Here is a 19,406-nt window from a genome sequence, read left to right as displayed (position 1 = left end):
AAGGGACCTCAAATTCATATGACACCTCCAGTCTGAGCGGAACAGAACCTGAACAGAGCCACAATGCTCAAAGTGAGTTCCACGGAACCCTCTTCCTAGAATGCTCTAGAAAACAAGGGCTCTGTGATGAAGTACATTTGGGAAACACTGTGTATGCCATCTTTTCCATCTTCCCGATGTACAGAAAAAGCTCTGAGCAGTCCTTCCGAGTAGAAATTAACTTTGTTTAATCCAATTATTCCCAAAAGTATCTGGCTGAAAAACAGTTCAGGGCCCTCCAGCCCTGTGTCCCCGGGGAGGCAGGTGCCAGGGCATCCTCCTGAGGGCATGACTGTAGGTCTCTGACCCCATTGCCCACCACAACCCTGGGCACCTCCCCGTCCAGGAGGCCAGGCACCAGGGATGCGCTGAACCACCACCCACTGGGCTGGTCTGCGAGCTGATGAACCTGCCCATGCTGTTCCCTTTGCTGGAGTGCTCTGCTCTTGGCAATCCTAGATTGTCTTTCAAAATCTTACTCAGGTAACACTTCCTTGAGATACCTCTCCCCCCACCACCCCCGTTTCCCCAAGGAAGAGCTGATTCTTAAATTCTCTGAGCCTCAGTTTATTCAGATAAGTACCTCCTGACTTCCAATCCTTTTACCAGCATGTTTGTCACTGCATACGGCATCCTGGGTAATATTTACGTGTGATATTTATGTTTGCTTACAAGTCTTTCTCCCCATCTAAGTGCTCCTTGAGGATTAGAGATGCGGAGAGAGCATGTATGTAGGCATGATGGAGAGAGCCCCCTGAGTCTCACGGGGAGAACATCTTGCTGAATATAAAGTCTTGGGTTTAAAGATTCCCTACATCTTTTCATATATTACAGCCCCTAAATGTAAGCCAATTACTACACTGGGCAGCTAACTGCAGAAATTGCACTTTTTGTGATGTTAGAGGAAAAGCTGGCTGCTGGGCTTATTAAGAAGTGGCACATGCATTTCATGGGGATTTAAAGATCTTTCTTTTTAGCAGCCTGCGGAGCACGTCAGCCCTTTAACTGACTCTTCCCTGTACATCCCTCGGGCAGCCCGTGCCCTTCCTGCATACAGAAGGTCCAGTTACATATGGAGCCGAGCTAAATGAAGCCTCTCAGGTTCATACTCCCTCCCAACCCTGCTGCCACTGTCACCGGGGAGGCCAGCCCACCCTTCAGGGCCGGCTGGGACCCAGGCTTGCAGGCTAGGCCCTGGCCCAGCAGAGAGCAACCCGGGAGGCGGTTGAAGAAGGCACCCCAGACACTCACTTCTGCTGGTCCTTCATGGTCTCAATGATGCTCCTCAGCTCGCGAACCTGTGTCCTGAGCTCCTCCACGGCTGCCTGGCTGCTGGCCACAGGCTCCATCTTTGGTTTTCCTTCCGTGCCGAACAGAGACGGGGAGTTGGCTCTGTGTCCGGATGGTCCCAAAGAGGACGACAGGGGGGAGGGTGCCGCCGAGGACAGAGGGGCTGGCCCACCGCCGCCACCTGCAGCCATGGTCCCTGGCTTGGGTGGCAGGGGTGCTTTGTTATCAGACACCTGTGATAAGGGAGGGCAGAGAGGCCTCAGACCAGGGATTTGTGCTTAGTAACCACCCCCCACCATGTACTCCTCACTCATTCCCTCACCCACACGCACCCAGGGCCAACCTGGTGCAGGCATCCCCCCTTGAAGTGCCTCCCCGCTGTGTGTTTTAAATCTGAACACCTTTCTGGCCAGGTAGTTTCTAGCTGTTTAATGTAGACGTCCAGAGGCCCACCTACTTGCTGGGCTCTGAAAACTCCAAGGGAGCAAAACATTTGCTTGGTCCTCAAGGAGCTCAGAACCCAGTGAGGTGTAGACAGACAGACTAACCAACCCCCTGCAGATGAGGGGGAAGGCTGCACTTAGGCAGGGAAGCATAGAGAACCACCGAAGTACATAAAAGGGATCCACCATCCCAGAGGGAAAGCATCAGGGAGGAGCTGACAGCCCTGTCCTGGAGGAGGAGACGAGAAGGCGGCCAGAAGAGACGAAGGGTGGTGGGAGGGAAAAGGTCTCGGAGCAGGAAACCCAGGGAAACGCACTCACGGGAAGCAGTCGTTCACGGGGCTACAGTGTCAGAGGGTGCAGGAGAGACGTAGGGTGGGAGAGCTATGGCTGGGGAGGTGGAAGGGCTTGTGGAAAGGGTTACAAAGATTGCGTGCCAAGTTAATGAGCACTCTGGCTGCAGAAGAACCAAAAGGTTGCCAGAGAATTGCTGGGAGACTCTCATACAACGAAAGCTAGAAGTGGTGAGGGTTTGACTGAGGCGGCAGTCAAGAGAATAGAGAGAAGACAACTTGAAGAGATGTGGTGATGGCAGGCTCATCCAACCAAGAGATGCAGTCCCTGCCCTCAGGGGGCAGGCACCCCATGGCGACGTGTTCCTCAACAGGCTGCAAGGGGTGAGGAGGAGGTACAGACCTACGGACATGGGCGGGGATGGACCAAGGGTGGGGATAGAGGAGCTAGGCATTGAGATTGTACCTCTCACAGGAGGAAGAACAGGTTGAAGGCCCAGATAACAATTTCTGTTTTGGACACAGTGAATTTTAGGAGCCTGAGGTATGATAGCCAAGGGGACATGTCTAGTGAGCAGAGCCAACAACTGAAAGAGGGAGGTGGGCCAGAGAAATCATCAGAGGAAGAAGCCATGGGGGTGGATAACACTCAATGATGGAAGTTGGGGACTTCTCAAATTGGAGAGGTGGAGAGGGCAGGGAGAGCCCTTGAGACCTGGGACAGAGTGGTGAGAGGGGGGCAAAGTCAGACCAGAAGAGGAGCTTGGGTTATGGAAGTCTCCTGGAGGAGTTTGCAGAAGGAAAAATGGTGAGATAAGTGGGTCAAGGGTGCTGAGAGGAAAACTGGGGGAGCCCATTTTGTGGAACACGGGAGACTGAAACCTGATCAAGGCTGTCAGTGCCTGACCAGAAGGTGAGGGGTGTGGCTTGCAAGTTTAGAACTCTCTTTCCAGAAATTTGGCTGAGGAAGGAAGATGGGAGGGAGGGTGTGTTCACAGAGAAGCCTCGGGAGGAAACAGGATTAAGGAAGGGTTTTGTTCACTCTCAAAAGGAGGGAGACTCTGAGCTGGATGATATGCTGATGGAAAGAGCCAGAGGAGGGCCAGGCTGGAGACGGAGGAGACAGGCAGATGAGACCTGATGGAGATGTGTCCTGACGAAGCCAGGAGGGCACTGGGAGTCATGGGTAGGAGGAAAGAAGGGCACGTGGCAGGCCTAGGGGAGGAGGCGGTAGCAAAGAAAGGTGAGACGTAAGCAGGTGGGGAGGACATTGGGAGGTGAGGGGAAGTGACAGGCGGAAGTCGACACTGGTGGTGAAGCTGGGCCACACAGCCGGGACTCCCTCCAGCAGCAGGCGCCCAGGGCGGGAGCCAAGAAGGGGCTTGGCTGACACAGTGAGGAGGCAGAGTCTGGAGTCAGGCTGTGCTGGAGGGAGAGACTGGGCAGAGTGAGCCAGAAGCAGATGGGCTATCATTCCCAGCCTCCCTGCTCGCCTTTTCTCTGCCAAGTTACCATTGAGGAAAAACGCTTTCTGCTGCCAGAGACAGCGATCTGCCATCCCGTGATTATTGTTTGTAAGACTTATAGTAAGAGGGAAGAGGGACTGACATTTACGGAGCACTGGTCCCATCCCGGACGTCAGCTAGACAATTGAAATGATGATCAGTTGGCACACACGTTTGACCGAGCAGGAAATGGAAGCTCAGGGATATGCCTGAGAAATTCTCCAAGTCTCACAGCCTAGTAACTAGCACAACTGGGATTGAATCCTCTCCCACATCAGCTAGACCCTCAAGCCTGGTACCATGACTGGCTGCCCGAGTCTGAAAATTCATGCTCTCCTGTCCTCCTTTTCTTCATCTCTTTCCTATTTCTGGGTTCATACTTTTCCCCATCCTAAGTCCTCATGTACCTCCGCCCCCAACCCACCAATATCCAACCACTGACTGATGTCCAGGCAGTTCTGGAATCAACACTTCTCAGCATTTCCTCCATGACCTGCTCTTCTGGCACATTTTGACTAACAAATACTTTTTTAAGTCCTCACAGGCTATAGGCCACCACACACACACACACACACACACACACACACACACACACGCACACACGCACACATGCACACAGTTTCACCAAATTAGTTCAAGTGGAATTTCTAGAAGCAATAAACAGCATGACAACTGCAGGGAAGTGAAATGGGATTGAAATGTAGATATCAGAACCATGAGGAGCCAGTGCCCACCAGTAGATGTCACTGTAGAAACAGCCCAGGGATGTCAGAGAGAACAGGACTACAGGTATACCTGTAGTCACCAGAAAAAACAGGTCTAAATCCAATTTCTGCAAATGGGATCCATTTATAAAAAGGAAGAATGCTTCAGTTTTGAGAATTGATTTGTTTTATGGGATCATATTTTTGCTTACTGTACCAGATTATAAAGAAAATCTATACATGTAAATTTTTAAATCTCTGAGAAGGAAAATCCCACATAATCTTTGATTTCCTTGTGTTAATTCCTGCTTCAAGTGCCTTTAAAAATGATTGCAATTTTCTACTTGTAGACAGAAAGCAGTTGCAAGTGTTTATAGAAAATAATTCCAATTGACTGGGTTCTCTTAGCACAAATTTTAAAATCTTGGTTCACATTCATAGGAAGAACAGAACTTGTAAGGGTATCCTTCATAAACCACACGCATTTGCAAAACAATGTCTTCTTTGTTTATCAAAAGCCAATAACTTAAAATAGCTATACTATCCCCTGGGCATGCAATGAAATTAAAATGCTTTAGACTATAAACTTATCCTAATAAATGAATCCAAATCACCTTTAAAGAGATCCCCATTAGTTATTCAAATTCATGAGCTACCAACCATCATTTGCGACGCGACCAGTTTCAAACATAAAAGTCAAGATCTGTAGGCCGAGGGCACCACATTTAATACATCTAATGTATTGTTTCTAGACACCTCTAGGCTTTTGAAGTTGTCTTGGCTGTTGTGATGGTGATGGTGGAGGTGGTGTGCGAGGGCACTTGTGTACGTGTGGTTAATAGTATGAAGAGGAGAGCAAAGCACAAGAGAAAACATGGGAAATCATCAACTACAACTTGTGTCTCAGGGATTCTGCCCAGTTTTGGAGACTTTGTAATATGTCTCCTGGATTTTGATACTAAAATAATCACCGTCCCTAAAGAAGGACAAAAACTTGCATTGTCTGTTGAAATGGATGGAATGTTTGTGTCCTCCCAAATTTCATATGTGGAAATCCTAACCCCCAACGTGATGGTATTTGGAGGTGAGGCTTTGGGGAGGTAATTAAGTCATGAGGATGGAGCCCTCATGAATGGGATTAGTGCCCTTAGAAAAGGGACCCCAGAGAGTTCTCTCAGCCTCTTTCTTCCATGTGAGGACACAACGAGAAGTCAGCAGTCTGTAACCCAGAAGGGAGCCCTCACCAGAACCTGAGACCATGCTGGCACCTGATCTCGGCCTTCCAGCCTCTAGAACTGTGAGAAATCAATTTCTGTTAGTAAGCCACCCAATCTATCACTTTGCTATAGCAGCTTGAACTGACTAAGACATCTGTTTATCCTTGTTTGGTTTATAACGCATCATCAGAGCATAGACAAAAAGGCAGGGAGCCCGTGCTGTTGGGACGCCCACAGCACGGCTGGTCACTCACTTGGGATATGGTAACAGTCTTTGAAGTTTTCTTTGACGTGTCCACTCCTCTGTGTGCAAGCGAAACGTGTTCCTCTTTATCTTCTTCGGGACTTGGGGAGTCAAAGATATCAGGGCTTGAAAGGGATGACTGGATAAAGCCAAAAGAAAATGCTTTTGTCAGAATTACACCTTAGCTGACATAGCTTTTGTTAACACAATGCGGTATGCTTTTCAAAGCACTCAACACTTCTATTTTATTTGTCTCCCCATTTATAACCCCGTGAGGCAGAAAGTGTGCTATTATCTGTGCACTAGCGATAGTGGCAGAACTGGGACTAAGAAGCAAGATTTCCTGCACCAGGGATAGTTCTATGGGATCTTTTCACTGATGACCATCGGTCATTCCGTCCGTCATCCATCTTTTCCTGCCCCTTCCATCCCTCAGAGCCTCTTCCTTTCTGGAAACACTTGCTACCATGTGCCAAGCACTGAGCTTGGTACTGAACTTAACGGTGATACGCCAGATGCAGTCCCTGCTCTCACGGTACTGATACCGCGTTTCCCTGAAAATAAGACCTAACCGGAAAAGAAGCCCTAGCATGATTTTTCAGGATGACATCCCCTGAACATAAGCCCTAATGCGTCTTTTGGAGCAAAACTTAATGTAAGACCCGGTCTTCTTTTTGGGGAAACACGGTAGTCCAGTGGGGAAGGACACACAGGTCGAGAGGAGGCTGCCTTTAACCTGCTTTCCCTCCATTTCCTCCTGATCCTTTTCCGGGATCACTAAATCTGCTGCACAGTAAAGTGCCTGAAATGACTTGTCTAAGAGGAAACCGTTTCCAGGGACAAGGGATCACCAGGCCTGTGGTTCAGTCACAAGTGTTTCTATAGCCCCCCTATAGCCCCTGAGTACAGCCTTCCTGCCAGCACAGCAAGCTCACACCTAATTTGGTACCTGCTGCTAAATCTTTGCCCTCCTTGCATGGACAATCAACATCCATTCTGGATTCTATCTTTGCTAAAGTATATTTACAGAATGGCAGCATCTTTCGGTAAAATATGGAGATAACACTCCTACCCTTTCCGCCTAAACTGTGACAGTCAAAAAGCTGGATGAATGTGAACCAATTCACTGGAATTCACTTGGTCATAAATGATCACTGTGCTAGAATTTTCCTATTTTAGGAAAATGCGAAACAAATGAAAAGAGTTCCGAGGGCAAGGAATCTTTTTAAATGAAGACTCCTCTAGAGATTGCTTTGGGTGAGCTCATATTCAGCCTCGTCTCTATGCCTTCTACCTCGATGGTGGGGAAACAGTCTTATATAGAATCCCCACCATTATAGAAAAAATCACATCTACAAATACTATTTTCATTTTCTTCTGTTTATTCTACTAAGGCAGAAACCTAATATATTTAGGAAATTTTTAAGCAAAGTTTTAAAATTAAAAGGGCTTGTTTGTTAATCTTCATTTAATCTGAAAATCCAATTCCTAGAATAACACCCACCAACCAAGCTTTGTTATTAATCTAAGCTTAACTGCTTAACCACCTTGCAATGCCTGTATCCTTTGGAGATTTCATTTAAAAAGCCAGTTTCCTCCTACATAACCCATGGTTCACGACCTGCCAATCAAAGCTTGCTCTTTGAATTCTGTAAACATAAATAGCTCAAACTAGGGTGAAAGGCCCCAGGCTGGGGAGTCATAACTGGTGCATTTCCTCAGTCATTCCTTCCAATGGCTTTTTAGGAATATGTCCATGTCCACTAATCTTATTTTGCTATGAAAAATCTACAGTGCTAATTGGAAGAAGAGTAAACATCAATTCAACATCCATATGGCAATGGATGGCAATGAATGGAAGAGGGAATAATAATTCTACTTCTTTAAAGCACAAATGTATCCTGTTGTTTTAAGTCTGCAGATAAAGTTGTTCCATATAAAATGCCAAACTTTTTGAGTTACTGTACCATAAGCTTCCTTCAGGCAGGGACCACGTACATCTCATTCCCATTTGCAGCCTTGGTACCTGGCATAGAGCTGAGCCCATAGGAGACAGATGTCTATAAATATTTGTTGAGTGAATGAACAAATGTGTAGTCTAAAAGTGGAGTGAAGATGAGGTACCTTTCCCTGCACCCCAAAATATACACAAACTCCCAGACACGGGATGTATGGACCAAGGGTGGGGTGGGAGATGATAATTTGTATTTCTCTCTATTTAATTCTGGAAGCCTCAAGGCCTTCTAGATCCTAAAAAGTTGGAAAGAGTTTGGAGGGAATACAAAAATGATGAAGGATTTATAGAGAAGATGTGGGAGCTAGGATTACAATTTTAAATATAGAGATACTAAGGAGCAATTACATAGGTTGTGTGTGCGTGACGCATGTTGGGGAGGTATGGAAAGGTGAGAGGGAGAGAGGAAAGAAGGTGGTATTGACACAGTACTCTCTATAAGAGTGAAAAAGTAAGGCACTTTTCCAAGTTTTCTCCCAAAAAGGTGTCAATACATAGATCTGTTTCATACAAGAGAAAAAATAGGATGACTCAAACCACACTTTCAGACTCAGTAGATATGAAAGAAGAGGTGCAAAAGAAGTGGCATTCTTTTTCTTCTAAATTATGACCCCTTAGGTGAGGGGGTAAAAACAGAAAGTGTCCTGGTAAACCTGAGGAAGGTTAATTCCTTGGTGTATCTGGGTGAAGGTCATAAGGCTGTAGACCTGCATTCCCAGCAAGGATGAGTCAATGCGAGAAATGATAGATAGATAGACAGATAGATAGACAGAGAAGAGAGGGAGGGAGACACACACACACACACACACACACACACACACACACACACACACACTGCTTGTGGAAGCATCAAGATTCTTCTACAATGACATTCACTTCAGTGTTCATAATGAAGAACTGGAACAACATAAATGTCTAATAATAGTGCAGCGGCTAGATAAGCTCTCGTGCATTCACAGGTTAGAACACTAGGCAGCCATGAAAGGTGACGTTATGGAAGAATGTGCAATGACTGGGGAGAAAGATGTACAATGTAAGCGGGGGAAAGCACATTTCAAACTATGCATACGATGTCATCCCATTTTGAAGAAATAATTATATATATACAAATAGAATTTTAAATAAAAGATAAGGATACAGCAAGACGTTAACAGTTCTTAGCTCTGGGGAGCAGGATTACAAGTAACTTACTTCATGCATTTCATTGTTTAAATTTGGTACAATAATGTATTACGTGTTTCCAATGAGAAAAGAAGTTATTCAAAACGACCCAAACAAAAAAAACTTCTATGGGTTATCTGGAGTGTTCTGACCACTCTCTCCTACGTGACCAGGTGCCTCCTATGTTTTTACAAAACTCTGCAGAAGGCCTGCGTGGGTTTCTGTGGAGGTGTGCCGATAACGGGGCTTTGGGAGAAAAAGGCTTTCCACTGCCAAGCGCTGTACAGAGGCAGATCTTTCTTTAGTCAAGTTTTGTTTTGTTTGCAGACCAAACCAACCTCGCTTTCCCTTCCCACCATAAAACATGACATTCTTTTTCTTACCAATTTCATTTCAGGTTCCAACAAGAATGAGTCTGGGAGGAGAGACAAGAAAGAAGGAGCGCCCACCTTGCTGACAGATACACGAAGAACACACAGGAATGCTTCTCGAGTCCAGAAGACTCTCAAATCACTTTTGGTCAGCAGTGTATCTCATGACCTCCTTCTCCCGCTCGTCCTCAACTCAGCCACGTGCAGGAGAGTCCCTTACCTAGAATCTCTAACATTTCCTGCGTTTCGGCTGTGGAGAAGTGAGGACACTTACGGATGTCAGGGACTGGGATGGAGGCCGCCTCCCCGTGGCTTTTGGTCTGCTTGTGGTGGGGTGACTGAGTTTCTCAGTAGACGATACCACAGAGTCAAAACCTTCTAGGTCTAAAACAAAAGGAAACAGATTTTTTTTTTTACATTTTTTAAAAATTTATTGGGGTGACAATTGTTAGTGACATTACATAGATTTCAGGTGTACAATTCTGTATTACATCATCTATAAATCCCATTGTGTGTTCACCACCCAGAGTCAGTTCTTCCATCACCATATATTTGTCCCCTTAAACCTTATCTACCACCCCCGACCCCCCTTACCTCTGGTAACCACTAAACTACTGTCTGTGTCTATGAGTTTTTGTTTCTCATTTGTTTCTCTTGTCCTTTTGTTGAAACAGATTTTTAAGAGCAACCATAGGAGTGAGGAAAGGTTCTTATAACATTATCTTCCTTAATAATCATTCTTTACGCTGGGATTAAACATCATCATGTAAGAAGGTTGTTTAAATCCTCTGGTCATCCAATAAACATGACTCAAACCAAATGAATAATCATTCCTCCTTGGTTTAACAAGCTAACATGTGAACACTGATCACTGATTCCAAAATACCATATTTCCCCGAAAATAAGACCTAGCCAGACCATCAGCTCTAACGCGTCTTTTGGAGCAAATATTAATGTAAGACCGGGTCTTATTTTACTATACTATAAGACTCTGAATATAATATAATACAATACAATATAATAAATACTGGGTCTTATATTAACTTTTGCTCCAAAAGACGCATTAGAGCTGATGGTCCGGCTAGGTTGTATTTTCGGGGAAACAGGGTAGAAGAGGGCACAGCAGGCTAAGCCTCTGGTTGTACCACTGCCCTCTGGCCATCAGCTCTCAGCCTAACGTTAGACCATAAAATCCTGGGATGGAGGGCAAGCTTCTACTTGCCAGACAACTCACAGAGCCCAGCACCATTCTCTTCCCAGAGGCATCACTCCGTGGACACATTCTCTTTTTCAGTCACAGGTCTGCTCATTCATTTACTCCATTATGACTGAGCAACTATTCTGTGCCACACACAGGGCTTGATACCGAGGCCACACCAGTGAGGACGGCAGACATGAGCCTGCCCTCAGAGACCTCACACCCCAATGACTGACGTCTCAGATGAACCCAGAATCATTCAGGCAGATCATGATGCACTTGGCGTGTGTCCAGGAGGAAGGCCTCTGCCTTCATTTTGCCATCCTCTCCAACTAATGATCAGACCAAGCAGTTCCCTGGATCTACGGAGTTCTGGGGATTTACAAATGCAGTTGTCATGCTGGGTGTCATGCGGGGTCTCTGGTCCCATTCCCCACATAAGAACGCAGGATATGGTGAGGCCAAAAAGGAACACCCACGGAGCCATAGATGGGGGAGTCATAACACTATATTCTCACTGGCGGCTGGGTTGGGGACACAGGAAGTAGGAGCCACACTGTCTGCAACCTGTCGTCCATTTCTCTCTGCCAACCCACCTTACTTGCTAGCTGCAATCCACCGTGCTAGCTGCAATCTACTCTTGCTAGCTCAGCCACCATCCTCTTGCTAGCCCCCATTTTGCTGCTAGCGTAGCCATGGCAGTTATATCAGTGACCAATGGCGAATCGGTAACAGCTGATGGTCAACTAGTCACAGCTGATGACCATCTACTACCTGAGCCAGCACCTTTCCACGTGAGGCCGAGAACCTGGAAACTACTCTCTGAGGCTCTGTCCCCACAGAAGTGTAGATGTGTGTGTGATGCACGAAGGAATGGCTTGGCAGGACGGTGCCAACCCTGAGACCCATTATTGCTTGTGACAGGGGCAATACCATCTCTTCCTGACAAATATACTGTGTTTCATATGCTACGGTTGGCACTGCGTTCCCAAGCCACTCCCCATTTTCCCTTTAACGGACCCCAGTTTTGTTTCAGGACAATGTGCCCAGTCCCTGGGCTGAACTATGTTTGGTCTAAGCCGATGATGTCAATCCTGCCCCTCTTTGCCTGTGATTGGTCTAGAGATGGCCAAGTAGCCCAATGTGAGTCACTGAAAAATAAAAGGCAGTCTACTGAGAGCCTCTGGGAAAGAGATTTCCTCTCTAGGTAGAGAGAGGCAAGTGAGGGGAAGGCCGTCTGTTGCCGCCCTTTCTTCTTTCCTGCTTGGGATGCTGTTGTGTAACAATAGGATATCTGGAGCTGTGGCAGCTATCTTAGGACCATGAAGAGAGTCACGGCCAATGCTCCTGGAGATCTTGAGGATGGCAGAGCAAAAAAAAAAAAAAAAGAAAAAGAAAAAGTGGAAGAAAGACCTTGGATGACTGACAACCTCAATGAGCCATCCACCAAGCCTGGAATGATCTAGTGCCCAGACTTCTTGCCACGTGAAATTAATAACCCTCTGTCATGTTAGCCAATTTTAATCAGATGTTCTTTATTTGCAACTGAAAACATCCTAACGTGTAACTGCAGTTATGCTGGTTCACGACAGAAAAAATAAAAATTATGTGTTTTTTTTTCCTTCCTTATTTGGAGGAGAGCTCTTTTGTTGATGGCCATAAAAAGTGTTCTGGCTGTGTGATGGCTTTATTCTATTAATGAACAGGCAGGTGTTGTCTGCTAACTATTTCCTTTATATGCAAAACCAAGCACAAGTGACTGATCAGGACAAACCATTACATTACACCTGGGATTATATGAAGTGACTTTATTCTACCACCTGGTGAATGAATAATTACTCGGTGAACTCATATTATCAGGGAAAGGCAAGTACAAACAAAGGCTAACCATCTGCAGAGACGGCACAAAGAAAACTACGTTATCAGTGGTGCTCAGAGGCCAAGACGGAGCCAATCAGCACCCATCACCAGTGTCAGGCTCCTAAAGGGCCCCACGTTGCCTGCCTGCTCAGCAGGGCTCAAGTGGGCCAAGACCCCCACTGCTGGGTGGGCCTTTCCAGAGCCAGTTCACTGGCCTGACCTTCTCAGGGGCCTTCTCTTTAAGAGACTCTTATTTTCCTAAAAGTTCCACACCCAACCACACCTCAGGACTCACCTCTACTAATTCCATGTTGTCTGAAAACGAAATTCCCCATTACACTCTTGAATTGATGCCAACAGCCATCAACTGACATTAATATCCTCCTAATGAACTTTTTTAAAATCGTATTTTCTCTGATTACAAAAGTAATACATGCTCAATGTGTAATTTAAAAAAATTAAAACAACAGATTGTAACAACAAAAAAAAAGTCAACTATAATCTTACCACACTGGGGTAACAACTATTAGCATTTCAGTATATTACCCTCCAGGCTTTTCTCTATAGTCTAGTTCACACTATACATAGCACTGCATTCTGCTTATTTTACTTCACAGAATATGTCATGTCTCTAAAACTTTTTCATAAACATTTTGATTGTTGTATAATCTTCTACTGTATTGCAATTCATGATTTATTGACTCAGTCCCTTATCGTTGGATGATCAGTTGCCAAATCACTCTGCACTCTGATATTTTTTCTTGATAGAAAAGTATCCGCCAATATCTTTGTAGGAACTCTGCACACAACGGGTTTAGCAGGTTCTCCATGCAGTTCTCCAATAGGGAGCAGGGCATAAGGCCCAGGACAGGGAGGTCTGCTGAGGGAGGGGGGCTGGCTGTGGAGGACAGGAAGCACAAAGAGGAAGCCCGGGGGTGAGGGGAGAGGACGCAAAACTGAGGAGCAGATGCTGAGCAGGCAGCTGGGGAGGAGGTGAAGGAGAGGGCCGTTCAAAATTCCAGCAAACAGTCCACTGCGGAGGGCCTTGTCTGGGTGCCACAGGGGCTGAGAGGGACCACCTATTTCATGGCTCTGTCCCCGAAAGAGAAGCAAGCTCTGGAGACAACACCTGAGCAGGGTGAAGTGACTGCAGAACAATTAAAGGCTAAGCGACTCCAGTTCTCTACCTAGGCTGCACAGTGGAACCACGGGGACAATGAAAAAGACTCATGCCTGGATCCCACCCCGGGGATTGGCTGAATTCATCTGGGGTGCAGCCTGGGCATGGGGAGGTTTTCAATCTCCCCAGGTGATAGGAGCATGCCGCCAAGTAGAGAAGCACTGCTCTGGGAGGGACGGGGGCTGAGGAGAAGGAGGGATAAGTAAAGACTTGACCAAGCAGGCCATAGGAGAGAGCACGGGGCCAGGGGCCACCAGGTGCGTGACGGGGAGTTCTACGGCCCCCGTGAGTAGACAGCCTGCCGGGTGAGCTATCAGGAGTAAGGCTCGTCAGCAGGGGGTCCTCCACGGCTGGGCTGGGCAGTGCTAACCTGGTGTGGGGGGCAACAGACGGGCCAGAGCAGTTGATCAAAGTGGCAACTGAAAGCTTGGGTGATTGGTGACAGGTCACAAACACTGCAGCTGGAGAAGGAGGCCTGCGAGGTGACTCAGAACGCAGAGTGGCATGAAAGCGGGTTGTGAGGAGCAAGGGGAGCAGGCGGGACAGCCGCAGGCCCCCTTGGAATGGACTCAGTACATCCACTGGGGTGCAGGGACAGACAAGTTCACACCCAGGACATGTCTGCCAGACTCTAGGGAGGACTCCATCTTTGCTCCCCGCTCACCCTCCTGGGCCCACTGAGAGAATGAAGTCGCCCTGGGAGTTGAGGGTTTGACAACGTGTGAGATGGCAGTCTGTAATAAATCACACTTCCCAAACAATTCAGAGGTGGGTGTCTGTCTCCTGCACCTAGACTGTGAGCCCCAGGAGGGCAGGAACTCATCTTTGAGCTCCCAATGTCTAGCACATTCCTGGAGGGAAATGTGCTTAATATTCTGTAAATGAAGGAACAAGTGAATAACTGAACAAGCCACCGAATGAACGAATTATCTCAAGAATAATCTCTGCTTCCAGGAGTACAGTTTGCAGAGGTGGCCACTGGCAGGACATGAGGCAGCAGCATTCTGTGCCACGGCTGCAGAGAAAGCTTGGCTGGCCCATTTCGTTTTACTGGCTGAGGTCTGCACTAAAAAGACCCGCACATGCTGAAGCCTGGCCGCACTTAGCCAGCGTTTCCACGACAGATGGCCAAAAAGACTGCCTCATCTGTCTGTCACTCAAGAGGGCCAGAGTCCTGCAGAGGGAGCGGCTCTTAACTTCTTCATGCATATTCAACTACGTTTAACTTTCTTGTTTGTGCTTATCAAAGCACTTTTTGGAAACAACAACAAAACCAAACTGCCAGGAAGAAAAAGACACACCAAGTACGAGGTCACTTGCTAAAAAAGGAACCTCAGACCCTGAGCTGCAACACACTTCTGCTTTCTGTCAGTGAAGGGGGAAACTCTTCAGTACTACAACCTAACTTTTCGGTGGCCCAGAGCACGCTTTCATGACTGTGGCCATGGTAGCTGAGATTAAGGCAGAATTTCCATGACTAATCCATTGTGGTACGAAAAAAATGTTCCAATTTTCATGGTGGTTTTGAAATGAATCAGGCTGAAACTTGATAGGAGCTTTTTCAGCCTGGCTGGGGAGTTTTCCTCTTACCAAAAAATAGTTTTAATGCCCATAAGCTAATCCAAAACTATTGAACAGGCAAATGGTGGGTAGTTTTTAAAAGTTACTTTCATAAGGATGAGAGGCTCTTAGCTTTTGTGATACTTGGAAGACGAGCCCTCTGCAGACATCCAGGGATAATTCACGTTGGACACAGAGTCAGCTTGGAAAGGCCTCTGACTCTTCATGCCATGTGAAATTGCCCATTTTCCATGAATTTCAGTTACACCCTATTTAGTTCAATTAGAAAATGTGGGCTCATTTTCCACAGATGGCAGGGATGGTACCAGTGACCACAGGTGACCTAAAGCTCCTCCACTGAAAACACAGAGGAGAAACAGTCAAAAGTCTGAGACAAGCCAGCTGTCACCAAAGGAACTAGCTGTGAGCTCTTGCATGGCTGTTTGTTCATTGTACTTGCTGTTCTGGACTCGAGAAAGAGCCCTGGAATGGAAGTTCCCTTCCGCTGAAGCCTGGCAACGTCACTACCCCCTACTATCTCTGGAAGCCGCCCCTTCTCCTCCACGCCCTTGTCAAGGATTTTTAAAGCTTCGGAACTTCTTGCCTGGAGCTGCCATAACAGATTTCTCACTCCACGCCCTGTACCATACCACAGGCTGCCACCAGTGAGAGATGTTAAAGTGTAGATCTGAGTTTGTCCCTTTGCTGCTTTAAGTTCTTCCTAAGTTCCCATGAAGTCGCAGTCCTTACCAGGGCCAAGGCCCTCGCTGCGTGGCAGGTGCCCACCTCTCCTTATGTCCCTCTGGCGACATCCTCCCCTCCCGCTTCTCTCTTCCTCTGGGGACATCAAGGCTTGGCTAGGGCAACTGGGACCTCTTCCAAGAAGCTAGACTGTACCCTAAAGGCTGACTTGAGTGCGCCCCTAGTCACCCATCCCTCCAACCTCAGCATTTAGCACCCTGCTAAATGTCAACAGACATTCCTTGTTGATTTATCTGCCTCCCCCATGAGCCAGGGAAGAAGCTGTAGCTGTTACCCCTGTCCCACACCTAACATTATTCCTGGCTTGAGGTGCGTGTTCAATACATTATTGAATAAATTAGCAAACAACTTTTCTGGGCTTCAGTTTTCCCACCAGAAGGAAAAAAAAAACACAGAGAATGATCTGAGCTATCAGCTTCGGAGGGTTATTGTTTGGTGAATAAGAGATTAGGTGAAAACTCTTTCAAATCACACAGGTAGAATTTTGTTTTCATATACCATTGATGAAGTTGTGGGATTTGAGAACAGAGATCGAAGAGTAAAGCTAAATTTCAATTTTAAAAAACTTTTTATTTTAAGATGAGAAAACCCTAAACCTGCAGGGTTGCAGGTACTTCCTCTGCAAGGCAGTCTGGACAGGATGAAATCTCACCTCATACGTAAATCATGTGACTAGTGTGGAAAATCTGTGTAGATTACAAAGATGGGTCCGTTATTACGGGTCAAATGAACACCTGTGTTAGCTGAGTCACCAACCGAAAAATTCTCATTTGAGCAATGATCAGCTGCTGCAGGAAAATAAGCCCTCCAAAATGTGTAAGGCTATAGCAGATTAGCTGTTGTGTTTTCATTTATAATCCAGGTGTGACGTTTGCAAGACACAAGCTGCTGAGAGTAAAGAGGTTTGAGTTACTGTTCAGCCACCCTACTACCGCATGTTTCACACAGGGGCGCTCATGTAACTCTCCCCAAAACCCAGGCCCTGTAGGCACTGCTCTATTCTATAAAGGGAGAGAGGGAGAGTCAGAGGTTAGACAACTTGCTCAAGGTCACAACCAGAAAGGAACAGGGCCACATTCAGATTCACGTCCGTGGAATTCTTTCCATTACAGAGCACTAGACAGACCGCAGGCACACTTGACGTTACTTCTCATTCAAACAATGGTAAATTCTGAGATTGGTTTCAACATTAAGAACAAGGTACTAGGAAAAGTAATTTTCTTTTGTGAAGAAACCACTGTATGCTTTGATAAAAAACTGCCTTTGTTCTATTTTATTGAAATGTGTTTTATAAGGACAAAAAGGGGATGGCTTCTTTAAGGACATCTCTGGCAAGAAATGGAAGTTATGCAATTTAACAGAATGTCTGGTTATTCAGTACAAAGTAATGTTTACATGGAAACTTGTAGCTCAAGAATAAAAGAGGAAGATAGGAGTTGATTTATTCATTTACTTACTGAAACATTTATTAAATATCTACTGCATGCCAGTCATAGTGATAATTTTGAGAATGAAAATATAATCACTCTAAATCAGCACTATCCATTAAAACTCGCTGTGATGACAAAAACCTGCCATATCTATACGATCCAATATGGTAGCCACTAGCCCTATGTGGCTACTGAGTGCTTGGAATGTGGTTAAGTGCGATTATTTAAATTCAGTTGAAATAGTCACCTGTGGCTAGTGGCAGCAAAGGTCTCTCTCATAACCCTACATCATGGTATTTCTTCTCACCCATGCTCAGTCCATTCACTGAGCGCATATTTGTGAGCCAGTCTCTGGGCTAGGCATGGGAGGGGGATACAGGAGGAGACAGAACAGCCATGGCAAGCAATACCAATCACAAAACGTAAACGTGGACAACTTTAGATATCCTATTTCTAGAAATTAACCCATAGAAACGGTGATGTAAGTGTAGAATGATATATTTATCAGGCCAGTGGTCTTCAGACTGGAAGAGTGGAAAAGGAGAAGTACCTCCTAAAATAATTTTGAAAACCCAGGTACCCCTCACCCATCTTAAATTCGCATCTAAAGTTTTTTGTAAGTTTTAGTCACAAAACTTTACGATATAATTTCTGCTATAATCTAAATATTGATATTTTAAAATATGACTCTCTTGCTCTCTTAAATACATTCACTATGTATTTGAATACCACAGCAACTTAACCACCATCATTCATTTAAAAAGATCACGAATAAGCTTTTCTTTAACAGTTGAAAAATTTACATCATTCCCTCCCCCCCTTGAATTCATATTTCCATCATACTTCCAACGAATTTTATTCTAATTTAGTATATTTTGTCCTTTGTCAATTATCATCTTTTTATGCTATAAAAACGCATATAAATTGAAATTTATGATTTTTTATTTCCTGAAGTCAAAAGGCTCTAAGTGTAAATATTATTTTTCTTCTGGATGGAATTATCATCATAATTATTATTAGTATACAAATGATTAAAACATATGTATACACACATAACACACATTTTGATAATTTATAAGCATAAAAAAGTAGAATTTTATTGTTTTTTTTCCCCCAAAATACTTCATGCATATGTGGATGATTATTACGTAGCACCAGAATAACATGATTTGGTATAGATTCTATTCTTATTTTTCATTTTATAGATGTTAAGCGCCAAGAAACTTTGTTCGCATAAGTAGAAAGTAGATGAAAATGGAAAGAATTCTTTAAACTTCTTCCGAGCTATACACCAAAACTCAGACAGTGGTCTAGCATCATCAAGAACAATTTTCAATAATCTATCAGCAAACAACTCAGAAGGGACCTTCAACTTTGCCGGAAGCAAAGAATTAGAAACCAACTGACCTGTGGATGGATTTTTTTTTTTCTGTCCAGTCAATACAGTCACCCAATTTCTCAATTGCAACACCAGTCTTAGAGCTGCCTCTTAGTTTTCACTAGGGGTTTTCATACCTTTGAAGTGGGCAAGAGACTGGCTGTGCCATGTGAAGTGGGAGAGTGCAACTGGGGCAGGAGAGTGGGAAAGGAGAAGCACCATGACACCAGGGCTCTCAGGAGATAAATGAAAAGAATGAGCACATAAGAAGATGAGCACTATATGTAACCTGAGAAGTTTCCATGGCCCCCCAAGGTACAGGTAACCCCTTTTGTAGAACATTGTCCTAGGCTGCTCTTTACAGTATTGCTCCTAGAGAACTGATTGTGGTAGAATCATACAATGGAATATTATGTAGCCTTTAAAAATATAAGGTTGATCTATGTGACTTATGTGGAAAGATGTCAAACATACATTATTTAATACAAAAAACAATCAGGGACCAGAACCATATGTATAACATGATCACATTTAAAAAGGATCCATCCATCCATCCGATCAGACAAAGATTTCTAAAAGTGTATATCACAAATTAACAGTGATTATCTCAGGGAAAGGCTGAAATACCAGGAGACTTGCACTTTCTAACTTTCTGTGTTCTTTAATTTTCTGAAGTAAGCACCTATTCCCTTTGTAATTGGAGGAGTGGGAGAAGCTCTTTAAAATAAAGATATAACTGAGTAGATCATGTATGAAA

At 45.2% G+C, this 19,406-nt stretch overlaps 1 protein-coding gene across 7 annotated transcripts in view; it reads right to left on the bottom strand.

Annotated features, from left to right (window-relative positions):
* Nucleotides 1-19,406, bottom strand: part of SH3KBP1 (SH3 domain containing kinase binding protein 1) — a 322,980-nt gene that overhangs the window by 4,067 nt on the left and 299,507 nt on the right. For all 7 annotated transcript variants that reach the window (XM_033112693.1, XM_033112681.1, XM_033112673.1 and 4 more), the window contains 3 exons: nucleotides 9,556-9,665; nucleotides 5,746-5,874; nucleotides 1,291-1,562 (listed from right to left, as the gene is read on the bottom strand). In XM_033112693.1, the coding sequence (XP_032968584.1) occupies nucleotides 1,291-1,562; nucleotides 5,746-5,874; nucleotides 9,556-9,665 (511 nt within the window). The remainder of the gene's footprint in view (nucleotides 1-1,290; nucleotides 1,563-5,745; nucleotides 5,875-9,555; nucleotides 9,666-19,406) is intronic.

This window comes from Rhinolophus ferrumequinum, chromosome X (genome assembly GCF_004115265.2).
Source record: "Rhinolophus ferrumequinum isolate MPI-CBG mRhiFer1 chromosome X, mRhiFer1_v1.p, whole genome shotgun sequence".
In the NCBI taxonomy this organism is placed as follows: Eukaryota; Metazoa; Chordata; class Mammalia; order Chiroptera; family Rhinolophidae; genus Rhinolophus; species Rhinolophus ferrumequinum.
This window is presented reverse-complemented; position numbering and strand designations above follow the sequence as displayed.